The sequence below is a fragment of the Eucyclogobius newberryi genome, unplaced genomic scaffold, assembly GCF_026437365.1.
Source record: "Eucyclogobius newberryi isolate DKJ021-1_F unplaced genomic scaffold, fEucNew1.0.hap1 SCAF_5, whole genome shotgun sequence".
NCBI classification, from domain to species: Eukaryota; Metazoa; Chordata; class Actinopteri; order Gobiiformes; family Gobiidae; genus Eucyclogobius; species Eucyclogobius newberryi.
In genome coordinates, this window is record NW_027316167.1 from 16,087,795 (window position 1) to 16,104,206 (window position 16,412).

Sequence of the window (16,412 nt, forward strand, 5' to 3'; positions counted from 1 at the left end):
GGTAGATTTTTTTGCAAAATAAATAAAACGATGTATGGGAAACGATTTGGAAAGTAGTATTTTATCCTAACTTTTGTATTCTAGGCTTGAAGGTAGTTTTGAAACGCTTAAAATAAAGATCAAATCAAATTATTAATACTAGCTCAAGCAAATCTAAAGTAAAAATTCAAAGATAAAATAAACTATAAGTCAGGGAGAAGATTGTAAACGTTATTCAATTAACAAGATTCTTTTCCATGTAAAATAGCACCTGACAAACAAAACTCGGGGTTTATTCTACCTCCCACAGTTGACGCCAGCAATGTCCGGGTGACTGAAAAAGCAGCTTACGGTATTTACGGAGAAGAAAAACTTGGGGTATGTTATGATCAAAACTGTGGCCTTACAATGCGCGCAATGTGTCATTAACCTGTGTACTCTGAGTTTGATTACATATTCAAACAAGTAACATATGTTTTTACCTCAGAAATTAAGCTCGTTGCAAACAATCCGTGGTCCATTGTTGGCTCCAGATCATACATTTACAATTATTGAGCCACGTTATCAGTGCGGCCTTTGACTGACGGGGTTATTTGTTCTTTTGTAAACACCGTGATCTATTACATTCGTAATTACAGCCTTTGATTATTTTTCTTGCAGGGAACAAAAGACTTGGACCCAAATTTTCCTTGAACAAGAGATTTTTCCATCACCACCATGACGACTGCCGTGAGGGGTACGTTTTGGTTTCTCTTCCTCTACAAATCTACAAGAGACAAAGGCTTTATGTTGACAATATGACATGATTTGCGAAGATTGGTGTTTCTTGCACAGCTCCCTCTGATATAATTCAGTTGTTCTCATTTTTGTGATCTTTCCTTTTGAGTCTTTTGCGCATATTTTCCCAAACAAATCCACTTCAAATTATTAATCATGTGTTATGTCCAGACAGTTGAACTTGACTAGCAGTTTCGCCAAATACCTATTTACTGCTGCACCAAACGATTATTTTAGTATTCATGTGGTGACTTATTCATTGTTCATTGTTTTAATGTTTCACCGAATCACCAAGACAAGTTCCTATGTATGTTTGTGAATTCTGTTCATTGACAATGGAAATAACCCCTTTCTGATACCGAAAATGAAGTCTATTATTTATGAAAATCAGAAATAGTTCATTCTATTTTGACATTTTTATTTGATAATTCCATAGGCCTGTCTCAATAATTAATCTATATCGACTTGTCGTTCAATAAATGAAAGCTGGAGGTAAAGCTTGAGGCAAAATTTGTATTGTGTATATTTTTCTTTGCAGTAACAGGAATCTTTTTGTTTGTAAATGCTTTTAACTACTGAAGTGTTTTATTCTTCTTTTTATTCATCAAGACTTTTACAATTTAATTAATTTGGAATAGGGTTGGGAATTTTGGGTTATTGTGTTGAAATACCAGTAGTTTCAATATTATGGTTTATGATATTTACTTGAACAATATATCAACATTTGTGCCTATAATTCCATTGTCTTAATAAATAGGTCTTAAGTCATGTGTTTTTGTGTCTATAGTCATGTAACTTCTTTGACCACTACTTTGTACTTATACTCTCTACTCCAACCACCTTTGTATAGCAAATATTATCCTAAATATGTTTGTCTACAGTCTTTAATTTGTTATCTTTGTTTATCTTGCAGCGTCCTCCCGTGTGCTTGTCCGGGGCCCTGGAGATGGCATGGAAACTGAAAAACCAAAAGCCATCATAGAAATTAGCACAGATAAACCGCCGTCACCAACTCTAACCTCTAACGTTCCCCTTCTAAAAGTTGCCAGCCTGAAACGTAGCTCAAAGTCTAGCGTCTCGCACCCCCCCACCTCCCCTCAGTCTCCTGGAGTGCTACATTTGGGGAAAGTAAGTCGAGAGGCGTGTACTGAGGTAGAAGCGGTGAGGATTGTGGTGCCCCGGGCCGCGATAAGCAGAAGCAGCCATAACAAAGCCCCTGCAGAAGGTAAAGGAGAGTCAGGACAACAGGGAGAGGAGCAGCCGTTGCCTCCTCTGCCCCTGGTGGAAGACTGGAAAATACAACTGGAAAAACTAGAGAACTCTGAACGAAGACTGCTGCAGGACAAAGAAGGACTGAGCAATCAGTTACGTGTGCAAACAGAGGTAAGCACACAGTAAACAGGTTTAGAAAATTACTACTTGCTTAAGAACAATTAAAGGAACCTGTAAGGACTCTGTAAGTCTGCAAATATATAAACATATATCTGTAGGGCTGTGACTACAATTACTTCAGCAATTAATTTTTTCGATTCATCAACCAGTCTTCTTTTTAATCATTTTTATTTAATAAAGTTTCTGTCTTTATTGTTAAAAAAAAGTAATTTTTATATGCTTTTTAGAGTCCAGATGCCGATTTAGAATGATCAAAATATGATTATGATAATTTTACCTAGTTGACTAGTCACAATTAGTTGATTAATCCTAGACTTTGTATTATAATCACTTATAACCGGTTTAGCGATGTTGCAATACATTTATAAAGCTATAGATTTAAAGATACTTTTTACACCAATAATACAACAGTGTAATTAATAAGTTTAGCAAAACAAATAATGTGAAATGTGTACAAATAACCATCATATCTGAGTTTACGGTTCTTGTTCACAGGTGAACCGTGAGCTGAAGAAGCTGCTTGTGGCCTCAGTGGGCGATGATCTCCAGTACCAGTTTGAGAGATTGGCCCGAGAGAAGAACCAGCTGATCCTGGAGAACGAGGCTTTGGGCCGATGTCTGTCCCACACGGCGGAGCAGCTCGAGCGCATGAGCATCCAGTGTGACGTCTGGAGGAGCAAGTTCCTCGCCAGCAGGTACAAACAATAGACAACACCATAACATAAGCCAAAGTGTAGAAATGGTTTATGTTTTATATATTGCTCATAAATGTGTAATTGTTTGTATCCTTCAGAGTGATGGCGGAGGAGCTGACAAATGCCAGAGCAGCTCTGCAGAGACAAACGAGAGAAGCCCAAGGAGCAATCCAAGATCTGCTGCTGGAAAGAGACGAGTTCTCCAGAGAAATGGTCCAAACGCACAGGTAACGGGAATAGATGGTCGCGTCAAGATATTGGTTTATGGTAGCTGCTAGAAATATCGCATTTTGCAACTTGAATGGTCATAACTAGCAAATTGCAAAGAGGGCTACAATTATTAACATATTTTCTTCTGCCAACAAACAAAAAATCCTGTCTTATTATGTGCAAAACTAGCTGGCCCTGTAGTTTAGACTAAAGTGTATAACATTCTGGTATTAATTTAGCAGTCCATATTTCAGTCTCAAATATTAATGCTCCTTTCTATCCAAACAAACACTTAAACGTAATAACAATACTTAGTAGATTTAGTCAAAAACTTATATGAGTATATGGTTTAAGGTGTCTGTGGTCATTTCTGACACAAATATCTCAATGTGCAGTGCAAAACCGTTCTGAAAATGTTTGATTTATGAACGTGAACTTAATCCTTGGTGTGTAAATCCACAGGTCGTTGGAGCAGCTCTTGGTGTCGCTTCAGTGGGGCCGGCAGCAGACGTACTACCCCAGCGCTCAGCCTCTCAGCACCGGAGAACTGGCCGCGGCGAACCACAAACTCGCCGACGCCATCAACTCTCACCTGCTCGGAAACACGCGCGGCAACGTGGCCAAGGGCAGCAACACCGGCCCGGAACAACTTCACTGCACACCGGCCGAAAAAATGGCAGAGAAGGTACATAAATAAATACAAACGTCCAAAAGCGTAAAATCGGAAATGTTTCAAAGATTTCATTTGTCTTCTAGGTGCTTAAGATCTTGGACCCAATTTCCCATGCCGAAGATCAGATTGAGACGCCTTTGAGCGACGATTCCTCACCAAACTTTCTCCATAATAAGAAGAGCATAGGGAGGTTTCATCCATACACTCGATATGAAAACATTACCTTCAACTGCTGTGAGCGCTGCTCCGGGGATATCCTGGTGCTGTAAGACAAGTGCTACTGTGGAGACTTAAAACATGTTTGTTTTGTGGTTTTAATGAACTCTTGACCAGCCTTTTACATACCTGCCTCTTCAGTTTTCACACAGCAGTTTATGTAAGGTAAACGATGAGAGGTGCAAATACTCTTCCATCAAGTCTCATTCTTTTACCTGCCTCAAATGAAGGGGCAAATATTTATAACTGGGGTTTCAGTGCACCTTTTTACACCCTGTAAACCTGGGCATGGTAATGGTGAGGATAAACATTTAAATACGGTTTGAACAAAGGATTGGTTTTCAAGTACCACCTAAGAAAATATAGATACTAAACTCTGGCCTAAACAACATACAAAAATATTATTTTAGGTCTAAACCATGTCTAAAATACAACTGCCCTATTGATATAGTAATTGTTAACAAGGACTAACCCAAAAGAGGACAAAATGTAGCCGAGATATAACCTGAAGTTAGCAAACGGTTTGAGAAACATTGTTCTAAGATTATATTGTGGACGGCTGTGTGCGTATTCATACTTGAACTTCTAAGCTGCTGTTAATAGCTTTATTTTACTTTTTTTTTTTTGGAATGGCATAAATAATGATGTCATTGTGAGAGATGTTGCAATAATTTTAGTGCCTCTTCTTGGCTACACACTTTGAACAATAGTAACCCACACGAACATTGAAGCTCGAACAGTTTCATGCAGTGTTTATAACAAGAACAAAAAAAATAAAATAATTAAGGCGATACAAATGTTTTAAGCATATTTATTTTTGTGTATCAAACTGTATTAGTTGAGATTTAAAGAATGGACACAAGGATTGTATTTAGCCTCGGAAGTGTTCTTTGCTCTGAAAACGTGAGATTGGCCTTTTATCAGGTTTAAATGTGAAAATAAAAGCTTTACATGATCTTTAAATGTGGTCTTGTCCTCAACCATCCTCCCACCAGTTTAGATTTTTGTTTGCTTGTTTTGGTTTTCCCGTTTTGTCTTTCGCAGTCTTTGGTCTATTTAATCCAGGTTTCAAATGACTATCGTTCAGCATCACGTCTTTCACAGAGATGCTTTTAAATGTCTTTTCGCCTTTATTCATCACAGCTTTTGTCTCTTTCCGATGATGAGGATGAAAACCGTCATGTTTCCTTGTCGGCACAAACTGTAGCGCCTCCTCCCACTTCCCCGTCTCCTTGATGGTCAGCAGGATGCGAATGAGCTGGTCCAGGGTCAGATTCTTAGCCCCCGTCTCCCAGTGAAGGAACTCGTCTAAAGGCAAACGTGCTGTGGCCAGTTTCAGACGCTTTGCATTCGCCAGAGACACCCCTCTTTGGATTGAGCGGTCCACCAACCCCCCAACTATGTAGACTTTGTCATGGTCATAGGTGCGAAGGACGTTGGGAGAGTCTGCGGTGAGATACACAAGCCGTTCTCGTGGGAAAACCTCGATATGCTGCTTGTCGGTGCTGGTCATCAACAGTCGATCCCAGGTTTCTTCTCCGTAGCGTTTGAGGAGCTGCTGTTTGTAGTAGCTGTCCGGCTGCAGGTTACAGAAGTGCAGATGGTACGGGTCAGTGGCTCTCCTGTTCCACGCCTCCACCTCCATGAGCTGGGACACGGTGTTTTCGACCTCACGCTTTGACATGATGCCTTCATAACTCAAGTCAAAAATCAGAGGCTGGCCAAAGAGCATAGCCTGGGCGCTCCTCCAGGCCAAAAACTTGTCCAGGGACCGGCTCCAAAACTGTAAGATTAAAGAACTCTTCAATTCTGGTTCTTTTTGGGCATCGCTTTCTCCATCTCCTTCCACTTCAGCCCTTTGCTCCCGCTCCGCTTTCTTCCTCTGCTGTTTCTCCTTTCTGGACTTTTTGTGACCCTCTTTGATAGCCAGAAACTTTAGGTACTTTTTCCTTGCTGACTTTGTTGTGATTTCTGCAAGAGTCTGGAGCTCCTCATCAGTGATTTCCTGGGGAACAAGTTTTCCAGCCAGTCTCCACATGGAAACAAGTTCACGGGTTGCTTCAAGCGTCAAGTCGCCCTTTGTCTCCTCCTCATCTTTATCATCATCGTCGTCATCATCTTCCACTGGTATCTTCTCCTCTGGTGTTGCTTTCGATCTCATGACTGTTTTCCATTTGTCCAGGTCTATAGATGTTTGAGGTTCATCAGGCACACATGGGTTTGGAAGCGAGGCATCTTTTCTGGAGGGGCTTTTTGTGAAGAAATTAACTCTCTGAACGCACATGCAGATTTGAGGAAGAGAATAAGGCTTAACCTGTCTCTTTGCAAGACTTGACACAGGAAGAAGACTCCGCTTGAAGATTGAACACAAATCCCGGGCACAGATGAAACGTAGCATGGTGATTGTGGTCATTAGGTTGGACACATCTAACGAGGAAGAAGAAAACCCACATTTGATGCCGACATAGTGCTAGGTCTCAAAAAAATAGAAGGTTTTGAGCCGATTTCCATCACGTTGTTTTAATCATGCTCATATTTGAAAGGTCACGTTGTTGTGGTGTGTCGTTAAAATGTGCTGTAGTGAAACAAAACTGTTTGCTACACGGTGTTTCCGCACGGACTCTTTTCAGCGTGGAACCACATAACCATCGTTGTGTAGCAGTTGTGTAGACGCTGTTTTGTTTAAGCATTTAGCTGTGAAAATGAGTTTATTTCTACCTAAATTATTGTCCAAAAAAGATATAGATGAAGTCATTAAAGGTGTTGCTGAAAAGGTCGTTGTCTTGAGATTTGGGAGAGACGAGGACTCAGTTTGTCTGCAACTGGATGAGATCGTAAGGATTTATTTGGGCGATTTCATGATCAATATGCAACACAATTAACAGTGGTGAATTTGTTTATTTTCTAGCTTTCAAAAACATTCCATGATTTGAGTAACATGGCGTCTATATATATCGTTGATGTGGATAAAGTTCCCATTTACACCAGATATTTTGACATAAGCTACATCCCTTCCACGGTTTTCTTTTTCAATGGGCAGCACATGAAAGTGGACTATGGGTGAGATTTTCTTGCATTATGTATGAAATATGAGGCAACAAATTATTTATTTTATAATGGCATGCTGATTATAATAGTATTACACTGTATTTACCAATTGGGTTGTCCCTGCCCTTTTCTGAATATTCAGAAAGCTTCATAATTTTTTTCAGTGCATATATAAATCTGAAATATCTAATATCCTCAATACTAATCCTGTCCTGGTAATTCCAGTTGACATTTATAAAATCTTCAGCTCTGACACACAATAACTCCAGCTCTTTAGCTGTTTCCTGTACCACTGTACTTACCTGACTGGCCAGTCCCTCCCACATTATATTTTGTAAAGTAGTCTGTCAAAACTTGTTGGGAATGGCTGGTCAGACAACCACTGAAAACAAAAACATGTTACTCTTAATAGTCCACGGTTCAATTCCTCTTGTTTGCATCCACGTCTTACAGTTGATATGCACTTCTTTATAGTTGGCTCCCACCTTTTGTATTGAAGCTGCTCATAAAGGCTTTCTTTATGCCTAATCAACTGGTTTTGCTGTTTGTGTTTTAAACTTGTACTGTTTAACACTAAAACATGCTTTAGTTTGGCTCACTACATCTGTTTTTCTTCTAGTTCTCCAGACCACACTAAGTTTGTTGGGAGCTTTAAGACCAAACAGGATTTTATGGACTTGATTGAAGTAATTTACCGAGGAGCCATGAGAGGGAAGATGATTGTCCACAGCCCCATAGACCCGAGAAATGTGCCCAAATATGATCTTCTGTACCATGACATTTAGTTCTTTTTTGTTATGTATTTCATGTTAATGAATGTTTTGTATTATAAATGTTTCCCATGGAAATATCTGTCAATCATTGCTGAAAAGAATATTGTAATAAATTTAATAATATCCAGATGTGTTAATTTACTCATATCAACTTTTGCATCCAACACGAACACTGCTATATTATTTGGAATTATGAAATTAGGTTTATAACCACCTCCTCATCAACGCAGGAAAGACCAAGGAGATGGTGGTGGACTTCCGCAGACGGCACCCCACTGCCCCCTCACCAGTGAACATCCAGGGAAGGAAACTGAGAGAGTGGACTCATACAAGTACCTGGGTGTTCATCTGAACCACAAACTGAACTGGACTCATAACACAGACGCACTGTACAGGAAGAGCCAGAGTCGGCTCTACCTCCTGAGGAGACTCAGGTCTTTTGGAGTGCCAGGGCCACTCCTGAAGACCTTCTATGACTCTGTGGTGGCATCAGCTCCTGTATGGTGTGGTCTGCTGGAGCAGCAGCATCACAGAGAGGGAGAGGAGGAAGCTGGACAAAGTCATCAAGAAGTCCAGCTCCGTCCTGGGCTGTGCTCTGGACTCGGTGCAGGAGGTGGGGGACAGGAGGGTCCTGGCTAGATTCACATCTATGCTGGACCATGAGTGTCACCCCCTGCAGGACACTGTCCGCTCTGGAGAGCAGCTTCAGTGACAGACTGATCCACCCTGGCTGTGTGAAGGAAAGGTTTCGCAGGTCTTTCCTTCCTGCTGCTGTCAGACTTTATAACAAACACTGCTAGCCCTGAACATGTGCAATACTGATGTAACCATGTGCAATACCTGTAAATAAGAGTGTTCTATTTTGTTTTTATTCTGTTTACTTACCTGCTAATAGTATTACATAGTCTTGTGCTTGCTATTTTTACTTTATTTAATTCTATTATCACTATTTTATTATTATTATCTTATTTTTATTTTTACCTTTATCTTTTTATTTTTTATTTATTTTATTTTATTTCCCCCCTCCATTCCCTATTAAGATAGGTGAGGAGTTTTTTTTTGTTCATAAGAGTTCTATTAAGAGTGTGTTTTTTGAAACTTCTTATAATCTGTCCTTTCCTCCTGTTCTACTGCGTTGTAACAACGAAATTTCCCCTTGTGTGGATATTAAAGGATTATCTTATCTTATCTTATAAGTTAGACATCAACATCTCTTTAGTGCGATAGGTATCTCAAACTGCTTATTGTTTTTTAATGATCTTGTTCAGATGTAATCATTATTATTATTTGTATTATTATGTTATATCATTGATTTATTAAAGCACAAGGAGCTATTTTAATACGTCCATGAAGAAGCTTCATAAAATAGTTTAGATCATAAACCGGAAGTGGCATTTCTTCCACAGGAAGTTATCACTGCCGCAGCGACCTTGTAGCTTCAATAGCCGCAGCATGGTGCAGAAAAGAAGCTAGGTTTCCATTATCTTAGATTTTATTATAACTCAGAATGACGGAAAATTTAGTCTAGCACACAGTGATCACTGCAACAATGATTTCCCTTTTCAAAGCCGCTGTTGGTGGATTGGCTGGAGTTTGTACTCATAGAACAGGTAAGATTAGCCGAGCATGTAACTATACTGTGTAAATGTGTATGTCTGTCCAACTATTTAAAGGTTTGAACCAGGGGTGTCCAAACTTTTGAATCATAGACTATAGAAGAGGATACTGTACATGGTTTAGAGGCTATTAACAACAACTTAAGGTTGAGCAAGTTTGTACCACAATGCAATGTTTGTTATTGCTGTTTGTTATACTGAGTAGTATTTCACCAGGATGGGGGCCAACATTTTAAATAGGGCTGCATTTGTTTGGACACCCCTGGATTAAGATCATGAGGCAGATGATGTGTCGTCATCTTGTAATTAGATTTCCCCTACAGGTCTGTTACAGAGTCAACTGAAAGTATTAAGTGCTGGACTGAAGACATATGAGATCCCTCCAGACTTCAGCGGTAACGACTTTAGATCAATATCTTCATAAGAGATTATGTTATGAATGTATTGTTTATGTATCTTTTGTTGGCAACATTAAAGGGCACCTTTACCTTTAGAAAACGACAGGACCGTTCAGCTTTTTGTAATTTTATGAATACGAAAATACACACACAAATGCCAAATGTATTAAAAGCTGAAGTATAGGACTTCAATAATTAAACTGTTCTTTTTTGGTAATGGGTACCAATAATATATTTACTAAATGTGTTCCCTGACCTCTGTTTATTGTGTAGTATATTAATCAAGGTCTGATTTTCTTTTTTTTTTAAACCTTTTATAGATGCTTTCTTACCAGAGAAACCTAAACTGAAGTTTTTGAATAAGGTGCCAAACTTTAAAAAAGCCAAGAAGGAAATGAAGAAACTACGTGACATTCAAGGTCCAGCTAAAGCGGCAAATACATTTACCACAGGGAAATATGGCATTGTAGTAAGTAAAGTATGCTCCATGAATTATTTATAAGCGCTGACATGTATAGACATTTGGAGGAAATGTATGTTTTTAAAGTTCTGTTCTACATTAGTACATAAAAATCCTTCTTGTATTCCTGATGTAGGCATTGGGAGGGGGTTATCTACACTGGGGTCACATGGAGATGATGCGTCTGACCATCAACCGAAAAATGGATCCTAAAACTATGTATGCCCGATGGCGAATCAATGCTCCTTACAAACCTGTCACACGCAAAGGTCTGGGACAGCGCATGGGAGGAGGCAAAGGAGCCATTGACCACTACGTAACTCCTGTCAAATATGGTCGTTTGATTGTGGAAGTTGGTGGAAAAATAGAGCTTGGAGAAGTTGAGCATATACTAATAGAAGTGGCAAAGAAGCTCCCATTCCCTGCCAAGGTGAGAACTGTCCACCACACTGCTGTACCAGGCATGAAAATTATGATTTAAAAAAAGAAAAAAAAAACTTGCATTTAGATTCACACAGATACACAGTTTCTTTATACGTTGGCAGGTGATGAGCAGAGAGAACCTTGAAGCCATGCACAAAGAGCAAGCCGAGAGGGAGGAAAACAACCAAAATCCTTGGACATTTAAGGACATTGCACGGGGAAATATGATGGGCCTTCGGAAGGTGCTGAGTCCTTTTGAGATACGCAACAATGGACGATTTATAGGCAAATTTCACCTCCCAGGCAGAGTCTAAAACATAGACTCTCAAAGGGCCTTTTTGACATATGTATATTTGTGTTTGTGGGTAATTTTATTTACAGTCAAATAAATGTACAATGTGTGTAGTTAATATTTGGAAAGAAATGCTGTGGACGTTGATGGATGAACCATTAAAATTTGAGTTCAATTGAAACAATGAATGAAATTGTATTATTTAGTACACCACTGTCTATAGGAAGGGAAGAACTAAACCTGGACTTTCACTGCTACGCTGACGACACCCAGATATACCTCACCACCAAATCCACCCAAAACCCTCCCCTCAGCCACATCGAAACCTGCATCTCTACAATAAAATCATGGCTCACTCTCAACTTCCTCAAACTGAACAGTGACAAAACAGAGCTCCTCCTCATTGGCACCAAATCCACTCTCAATAAAACTGGTCCCTTTTCACTCAGCATCGACACCTCAACCATCACCCCCTCTACCCTGGTACGCAATCTCGGTGTCATCATGGACCCCACCCTCTCCTTCACTCCCCATGTCAGCCACATCGTCAAGACCTCATACTTCCACCTCCGCCGCATCGCCAAAATCCGACACTGCCTCACCCTCCCCGCTGCTGAATCCCTCATCCATGCCTTCATCTCCTCCCGCCTCGACTACTGCAACTCCCTCCTCACTGGCATCTCCTCCCATTCCCTCCATAGACTCCAAATGGTCCAAAACTCCGCTGCCCGCCTCCTCACCCACACCCGGTCCCGTGATCACATCACTCCCGTTCTCCGCTCTCTCCACTGGCTCCCCATCAAGCAGCGCATAAACTTTAAAATACTCCTCCTCACCTTCAAAGCTCTTCACCACCTTGCCCCCCCCTACCTGTCTGACCTCCTCATCCCCCACCGCCCCTCCCGAGCTCTCCGATCCTCCTCCTCTCTCACCCTGGCTGCACCAACATCCCGACTCAAAACTTTTGGCGACAGAGCATTCTCCCGAACAGCACCCCGACTCTGGAACTCCCTCCCCCAACCTGTCCGCCACTCTCCCTCACTCACAACATTCAAATCCCGCCTAAAAACATACCTCTTCACCCAAGCCTATGACCTCCCCTACCCCTAGCCTCCTCTACCCCATTGCCTACACTTCTACCCCCTGTTACATCCCCATCTTTTTCTCTCTACTTCTTCTGTCTTGTTCATTTTATCTGTATATTAATGTGTATTGTACGTGTTGTCCCCCCCCTTTTTTATTATGTTCAGCGTCTTTGGGTCACTGAAAAGCGCTATATAAATAAAAGTTATTATTATTATTATTATTAAGAAAAGGGTGTAAGCATATTTTCAAATCATTATCTTATTTCTGGTGTTGTCACATTATTTAAACGTCATACACTGTTACATTTGATTTATTTCTGATTGTTCACTACTGTGCTGGTTTTGACGTGGAAACGGATGAAAAATGTAAAGGAATGATATGAAAAAAACAAATTTTTATCAGATTTCCTTTGTGCATCTAAACCCACAATGCATTACATTGCTTATACATTAAAATTATGGCAACTCATTAATAGAAAGTACATTCAATACTGTAAATATTTTTTTAACACAGGAACATTTATTTTGCTGATTACATCACATTTTTGCTTTTCAAGCAAATCCAGGCAAAACGGTAGACATTAGATCTCATTTAACGCATGCGCAGTTGATATTACAACATTGAAATAATTATTTGTTTTAATTAGGTACGTTTTGGGGGAGATGCAGATTTGATTAATTAATTTACTTATTTCTATTTTAAAATGTATTTTTTTGTAACTCGTTCCAGTTCATACTCCTTATCAATGGGTGGCGGTAATGCGCCTTTGAAACACATGAAGAAGAAAATGTTTCGAACAGCAGCGCGAATCCAAACATCTAGCTTTAGCATCTGGACATTTTAATCGTTAACAATTGAATAATCTTGTTTTTATGCACCGAAATAGGACTTGTAAACCCCGTCAAAGACTTAGATATTTTGAAGTTTTGATCAACGTTGCAGCGTTTAAGAGAAGCATAGAAAATATTCACGTAACGACAGCTAGTTAAGTTAATTTGTTTATCTAATAATTATGAAACCACTGAGAGGATCCCATCGGGATGCACTGAAAGCACCAAACACTAAGGCTAAAGGCAAGAAAGGAACTGTCGAGAAAAGGAGCGCAAAGGAAGCAAACAAGCAGGTGAAATGTACTATAATATTCATTTATAATAAGGATTACCATGTGTCCTAACGCTTACAGTCGCTTGTGTTAGGACAAGGACAATGAAGATGCGCCTAGCAAAACCACGCAACCCAAAATCTCACGAAAGAGAAAAGGTAATGCAATCACTGAACTGTTTTAAATATGCCAATGAGCCTTTAAAAGTTTATAAATACATTCCAAATCCAGGAATAAAGGCAAACGTGACGTGGAGGAACATAATGCAAAAATCCCATGGACAAGTAAAGAATAGAATATCATAAATTGTAAAAAAGAAAAGAATAATCAATGTGGTTTTGGCAAATGAAAACCACTGAGCTCGGGTTAAATACATTTGCAATTTTATTTTACATTATTTGTTTCATATGAGATTATAACTAGGTTACTTTATTTTTTACTTGGCAAATACTTGGAGAAATGTTGAAAGTATATTGTCAATAAATAAAACTGTTTTAATAAAAACAAAAAAGAAAACACAACAACTTAGTGTAATCGCCCAAACAAGGATATAAAGTGATATTACTGAGCTTTTTTGTTTCATTTTAAGGTCAATTCATGTTTTATGCAGTATCTGACATTTCGGCACATTCCTGATGCATTGTTGAAATATTGTTTGTGTGAGATGCTGCAAAAAATATTGATGTTCACCATCCCTATTCAAATACAAATATGAGACTGTTTTTGTACATTTCTACACTGGAAATCCTAAATTTCATCTTATTTTCTTATTTCCATTTTAGGTCTAATGTCGGTTAATCATTGAAAATGTGTCTACTCCAATTTCCATCCGGTTGCCCCCTTGAATCTAGTTCTTCTACTTTTGTTACAGTTAAATAATTTGTAATGTGTAAAGTCATTTGTTTGTTTTGTGCAGCTGACTCTCTACCTTCAAAAATAAAAGGACAAGAGAACTGGAAGCTGATGCAGGTGTCATCTGTGGCAGATTTGGAGAAAGTCATGGATCTGTCAATATTGTAAGCACCGATCTCACACATCGGTACGTTTATTTGTAAATGTGGTTATAACAAAGTCATTTATGTTATTTAGAGCGACCCTTGTGGGGAAGCGGGCAGACAAGAAAGAGATTCAGGACCATCTAAACCTTCTAAAAAAGCGGTCAGTTTAATGAATCGTCTTTCATCAGTTCCTTTGTATGATAAAGATAATATTATTGTATTATTTTGTTGTAGATTTCTTGATCATTGTTCAACACTTAAAGTCCCCAGTCACAAACAGAAACCCAAAGGTGCAGCTCACCGTCTTCAAGAAGAAACTAAGAAATCAGGAAGTGAAAAGCAAACTCTGGGTTCCCTAGAAGTTAGTATTTTTTATTAGCATTTTATTTGTTTTTAAGAGGACAAAATATAATAAAATGGCAAATTGTGATTGAGCAATGCAGGAAACAAAGGTAATATATTGCCTAAGCCTGCACAAAGATAACATTAGAACTGTTTAAGAAATTCAGATTAACTGACAGATTAACTGATCGACACGAGTAGCAGCTTGCCGACTACAATAACCACTAATTCTTGCTTTGCAGGAGAATTTGATGGCTGTGGTGAGTGCACTAGAGAAGAATGAACAAGAGATGAACTCAGTGGAGCACCAGTGCAGTGTCCTGAGGAACAGACTGCAAGACTGGGAGGAAGAAGCCGACGAGGTCATGACCAATTCATTCTTTTATCCCTGTAACATGTACATAGTGTAGAGATGACTTCATAACACATTTAGAGTTTTGAAGGAAATTAATTGAACTGCGAAGGAAATTAATTGAACTGCATTATGGCTTTAAAACCTGTCAGTAGTATTTGCAGTCTTTTACGATACTTATAATACTATCATTTCAGTTATATTAAAACAAAAATGGGCATATCTTTATTTACCCGTCAAACTCAAAATATAAACTTTAAGTGAAAAAATAAGACGATCGAGGCTTATTTAGGACTTGTAAGGAAACTGTTTCTTTTAGTTTTCATGTGGAGAACATTGGTGTTTCAGCCCTATATTTCATTTGTTTCTATGTCGATTATTGTGTTAGACGAATATCTAATATTTACTTCTCTCTATTAATGATTTAATTTTATATTCTTCTCTCAGGTGTTTCAGAAAAAGGAATCCGTTCTCAACCTTCTCCAGCCCTCTAAAGATGAGATGACATTAGCGGTGAGAACAGTTAATTTATTTGAATAAAATTTATATATACATGTTTTTTGCTCATGGGAATTAGACAAGAGAGCCAGAGCTTGAGATCAGAAGGTCTGCGTTTTCTCCCACGATGATCATTTTTATGAATTTGTAAACCTGAGCGCTGCATAATCCACATGTTAATACTATTTCATACTTAGCATTTCCTCTGTGGGGAACCGGAAAAGCTTGACTTCCTCTCTCATGCAAACTCAACTTCAATATTTAAAAAAATTAAATTAGTAGAAAAGGGGTCTAAAACTGAAATATTTTGGGTCTGATGAAACGGATCGTTACATCACCTCATCTGTTGTATAAACAAAAGCCTTGAACAAAAATGTCAATTTGTTTTGGTTTATTTATTCAACTGATATTGCACATATTTACAGGTGAATACTTCAAGCATTTATTTAACTGATGATGAGGTTTACATTTAATAAAACATTTTTAATGAAGAAAAGTCATAATGAATTTCAGTATTTTCTTGGTCGAAATAAAGTCAGAGTAAACGGTAGTAGTGCACTGTAAAATCTTTACATTACTATTGATTAATGTACTTGCTATTGAATTGAATGCAACCTTTCTTTTTTGGTGTACATAAACATACATTTTGTTTTTTCCTTTTTAATACAAATATACAGTGCTATATAACATAAAATAATATTGATTCATAAATCCTCTCAAATCACAAATCAAACGCAACACCATTTATTGCTCAGCCCTCACTGTCATCTTCTATATTTCTTAAGGCTAAAATGAGGCAAGCAGTACCAGACTGTGAGGCTGAGACTATGGCCAGCAAACTGGGAGAGATTCTCCAAAACCGTGAGAGCCTCCAGGATGCACAGGAGCTGCTGGCACTGGCGCACAAACAAGTGGATCAGCTGCTCCACCCGGACTCCAACCCAGTCACCATCACTCACTGTTTAGAGGGAATCTGAGTCCACGTGGATCACGATTTACAGAGACATTTACGCCTTTTGGCGATAAGACGCAAGTGGTTTCATCTGTCTATATTGTAAAATACATTATGTTTGACATGAATA

General features: G+C 38.9%; 5 protein-coding genes across 5 annotated transcripts; 4 read left to right on the top strand and 1 right to left on the bottom strand.

Annotated features, from left to right (window-relative positions):
• Nucleotides 1–597: 597 nt before the first annotated feature.
• On the top strand, nt 598–4,022 carry blzf1 (basic leucine zipper nuclear factor 1). The gene is made up of 6 exons (XM_072465909.1): nt 598–715; nt 1,670–2,139; nt 2,644–2,843; nt 2,942–3,070; nt 3,516–3,738; nt 3,810–4,022. Exons 1-6 carry the CDS (start codon nt 697–699, stop codon nt 3,993–3,995), a joined length of 1,227 nt encoding a protein of 408 aa, XP_072322010.1. The 5' UTR covers nt 598–696; the 3' UTR covers nt 3,996–4,022.
• A 715-nt stretch (nt 4,023–4,737) lies between these two features.
• On the bottom strand, nt 4,738–6,485 carry trmt10c (tRNA methyltransferase 10C, mitochondrial RNase P subunit). Its single transcript, XM_072465908.1, has one exon. The coding sequence runs from the start codon at nt 6,353–6,355 to the stop codon at nt 4,919–4,921; it is 1,437 nt and encodes a 478-aa protein (XP_072322009.1). The 5' UTR covers nt 6,356–6,485; the 3' UTR covers nt 4,738–4,918.
• Nucleotides 6,486–6,570: 85 nt separating this feature from the next.
• txnl4b (thioredoxin-like 4B) lies at nt 6,571–7,877 on the top strand. Its single transcript, XM_072465118.1, has 3 exons — nt 6,571–6,776; nt 6,851–7,002; nt 7,610–7,877. The coding sequence occupies exons 1-3, from the start codon at nt 6,645–6,647 to the stop codon at nt 7,773–7,775; spliced, it is 450 nt and encodes a 149-aa protein (XP_072321219.1). The 5' UTR covers nt 6,571–6,644; the 3' UTR covers nt 7,776–7,877.
• A 1,291-nt stretch (nt 7,878–9,168) lies between these two features.
• Nucleotides 9,169–11,070, top strand: mrpl16 (mitochondrial ribosomal protein L16). The gene is made up of 5 exons (XM_072465488.1): nt 9,169–9,373; nt 9,703–9,774; nt 10,098–10,246; nt 10,374–10,667; nt 10,783–11,070. Exons 1-5 carry the CDS (start codon nt 9,313–9,315, stop codon nt 10,972–10,974), a joined length of 768 nt encoding a protein of 255 aa, XP_072321589.1. The 5' UTR covers nt 9,169–9,312; the 3' UTR covers nt 10,975–11,070.
• Nucleotides 11,071–13,014: 1,944 nt separating this feature from the next.
• On the top strand, nt 13,015–16,330 carry cenpq (centromere protein Q). The gene is made up of 8 exons (XM_072465659.1): nt 13,015–13,161; nt 13,235–13,298; nt 14,057–14,156; nt 14,230–14,298; nt 14,373–14,499; nt 14,723–14,842; nt 15,280–15,345; nt 16,116–16,330. The coding sequence occupies exons 1-8, from the start codon at nt 13,051–13,053 to the stop codon at nt 16,305–16,307; spliced, it is 849 nt and encodes a 282-aa protein (XP_072321760.1). The 5' UTR covers nt 13,015–13,050; the 3' UTR covers nt 16,308–16,330.
• Nucleotides 16,331–16,412: the final 82 nt, after the last annotated feature.

Excerpts from the sequence above, each read along its gene's own strand:
- blzf1 (XM_072465909.1), top strand. Across the intron at positions 2,844-2,941 it reads AGCAAGTTCCTCGCCAGCAG|AGTGATGGCGGAGGAGCTGA; the intron begins GTACAAACAATA and ends TGTATCCTTCAG. Across the intron at positions 3,071-3,515 it reads GAAATGGTCCAAACGCACAG|GTCGTTGGAGCAGCTCTTGG; the intron begins GTAACGGGAATA and ends GTAAATCCACAG.
- trmt10c (XM_072465908.1), bottom strand. The coding sequence starts at position 6,355 with ATGACCACAATCACCATGCTACGTTTCATCTGTGCCCGGGATTTGTGT.
- txnl4b (XM_072465118.1), top strand. The coding sequence starts at position 6,645 with ATGAGTTTATTTCTACCTAAATTATTGTCCAAAAAAGATATAGATGAA. Across the intron at positions 6,777-6,850 it reads GTCTGCAACTGGATGAGATC|CTTTCAAAAACATTCCATGA; the intron begins GTAAGGATTTAT and ends TTTATTTTCTAG. Across the intron at positions 7,003-7,609 it reads CACATGAAAGTGGACTATGG|TTCTCCAGACCACACTAAGT; the intron begins GTGAGATTTTCT and ends TTTTTCTTCTAG.
- mrpl16 (XM_072465488.1), top strand. The coding sequence starts at position 9,313 with ATGATTTCCCTTTTCAAAGCCGCTGTTGGTGGATTGGCTGGAGTTTGT. Across the intron at positions 9,374-9,702 it reads AGTTTGTACTCATAGAACAG|GTCTGTTACAGAGTCAACTG; the intron begins GTAAGATTAGCC and ends TTTCCCCTACAG. Across the intron at positions 10,247-10,373 it reads CAGGGAAATATGGCATTGTA|GCATTGGGAGGGGGTTATCT; the intron begins GTAAGTAAAGTA and ends TTCCTGATGTAG.
- cenpq (XM_072465659.1), top strand. The coding sequence starts at position 13,051 with ATGAAACCACTGAGAGGATCCCATCGGGATGCACTGAAAGCACCAAAC. Across the intron at positions 13,162-13,234 it reads CAAAGGAAGCAAACAAGCAG|GACAAGGACAATGAAGATGC; the intron begins GTGAAATGTACT and ends CGCTTGTGTTAG. Across the intron at positions 14,843-15,279 it reads GGGAGGAAGAAGCCGACGAG|GTGTTTCAGAAAAAGGAATC; the intron begins GTCATGACCAAT and ends TTCTTCTCTCAG.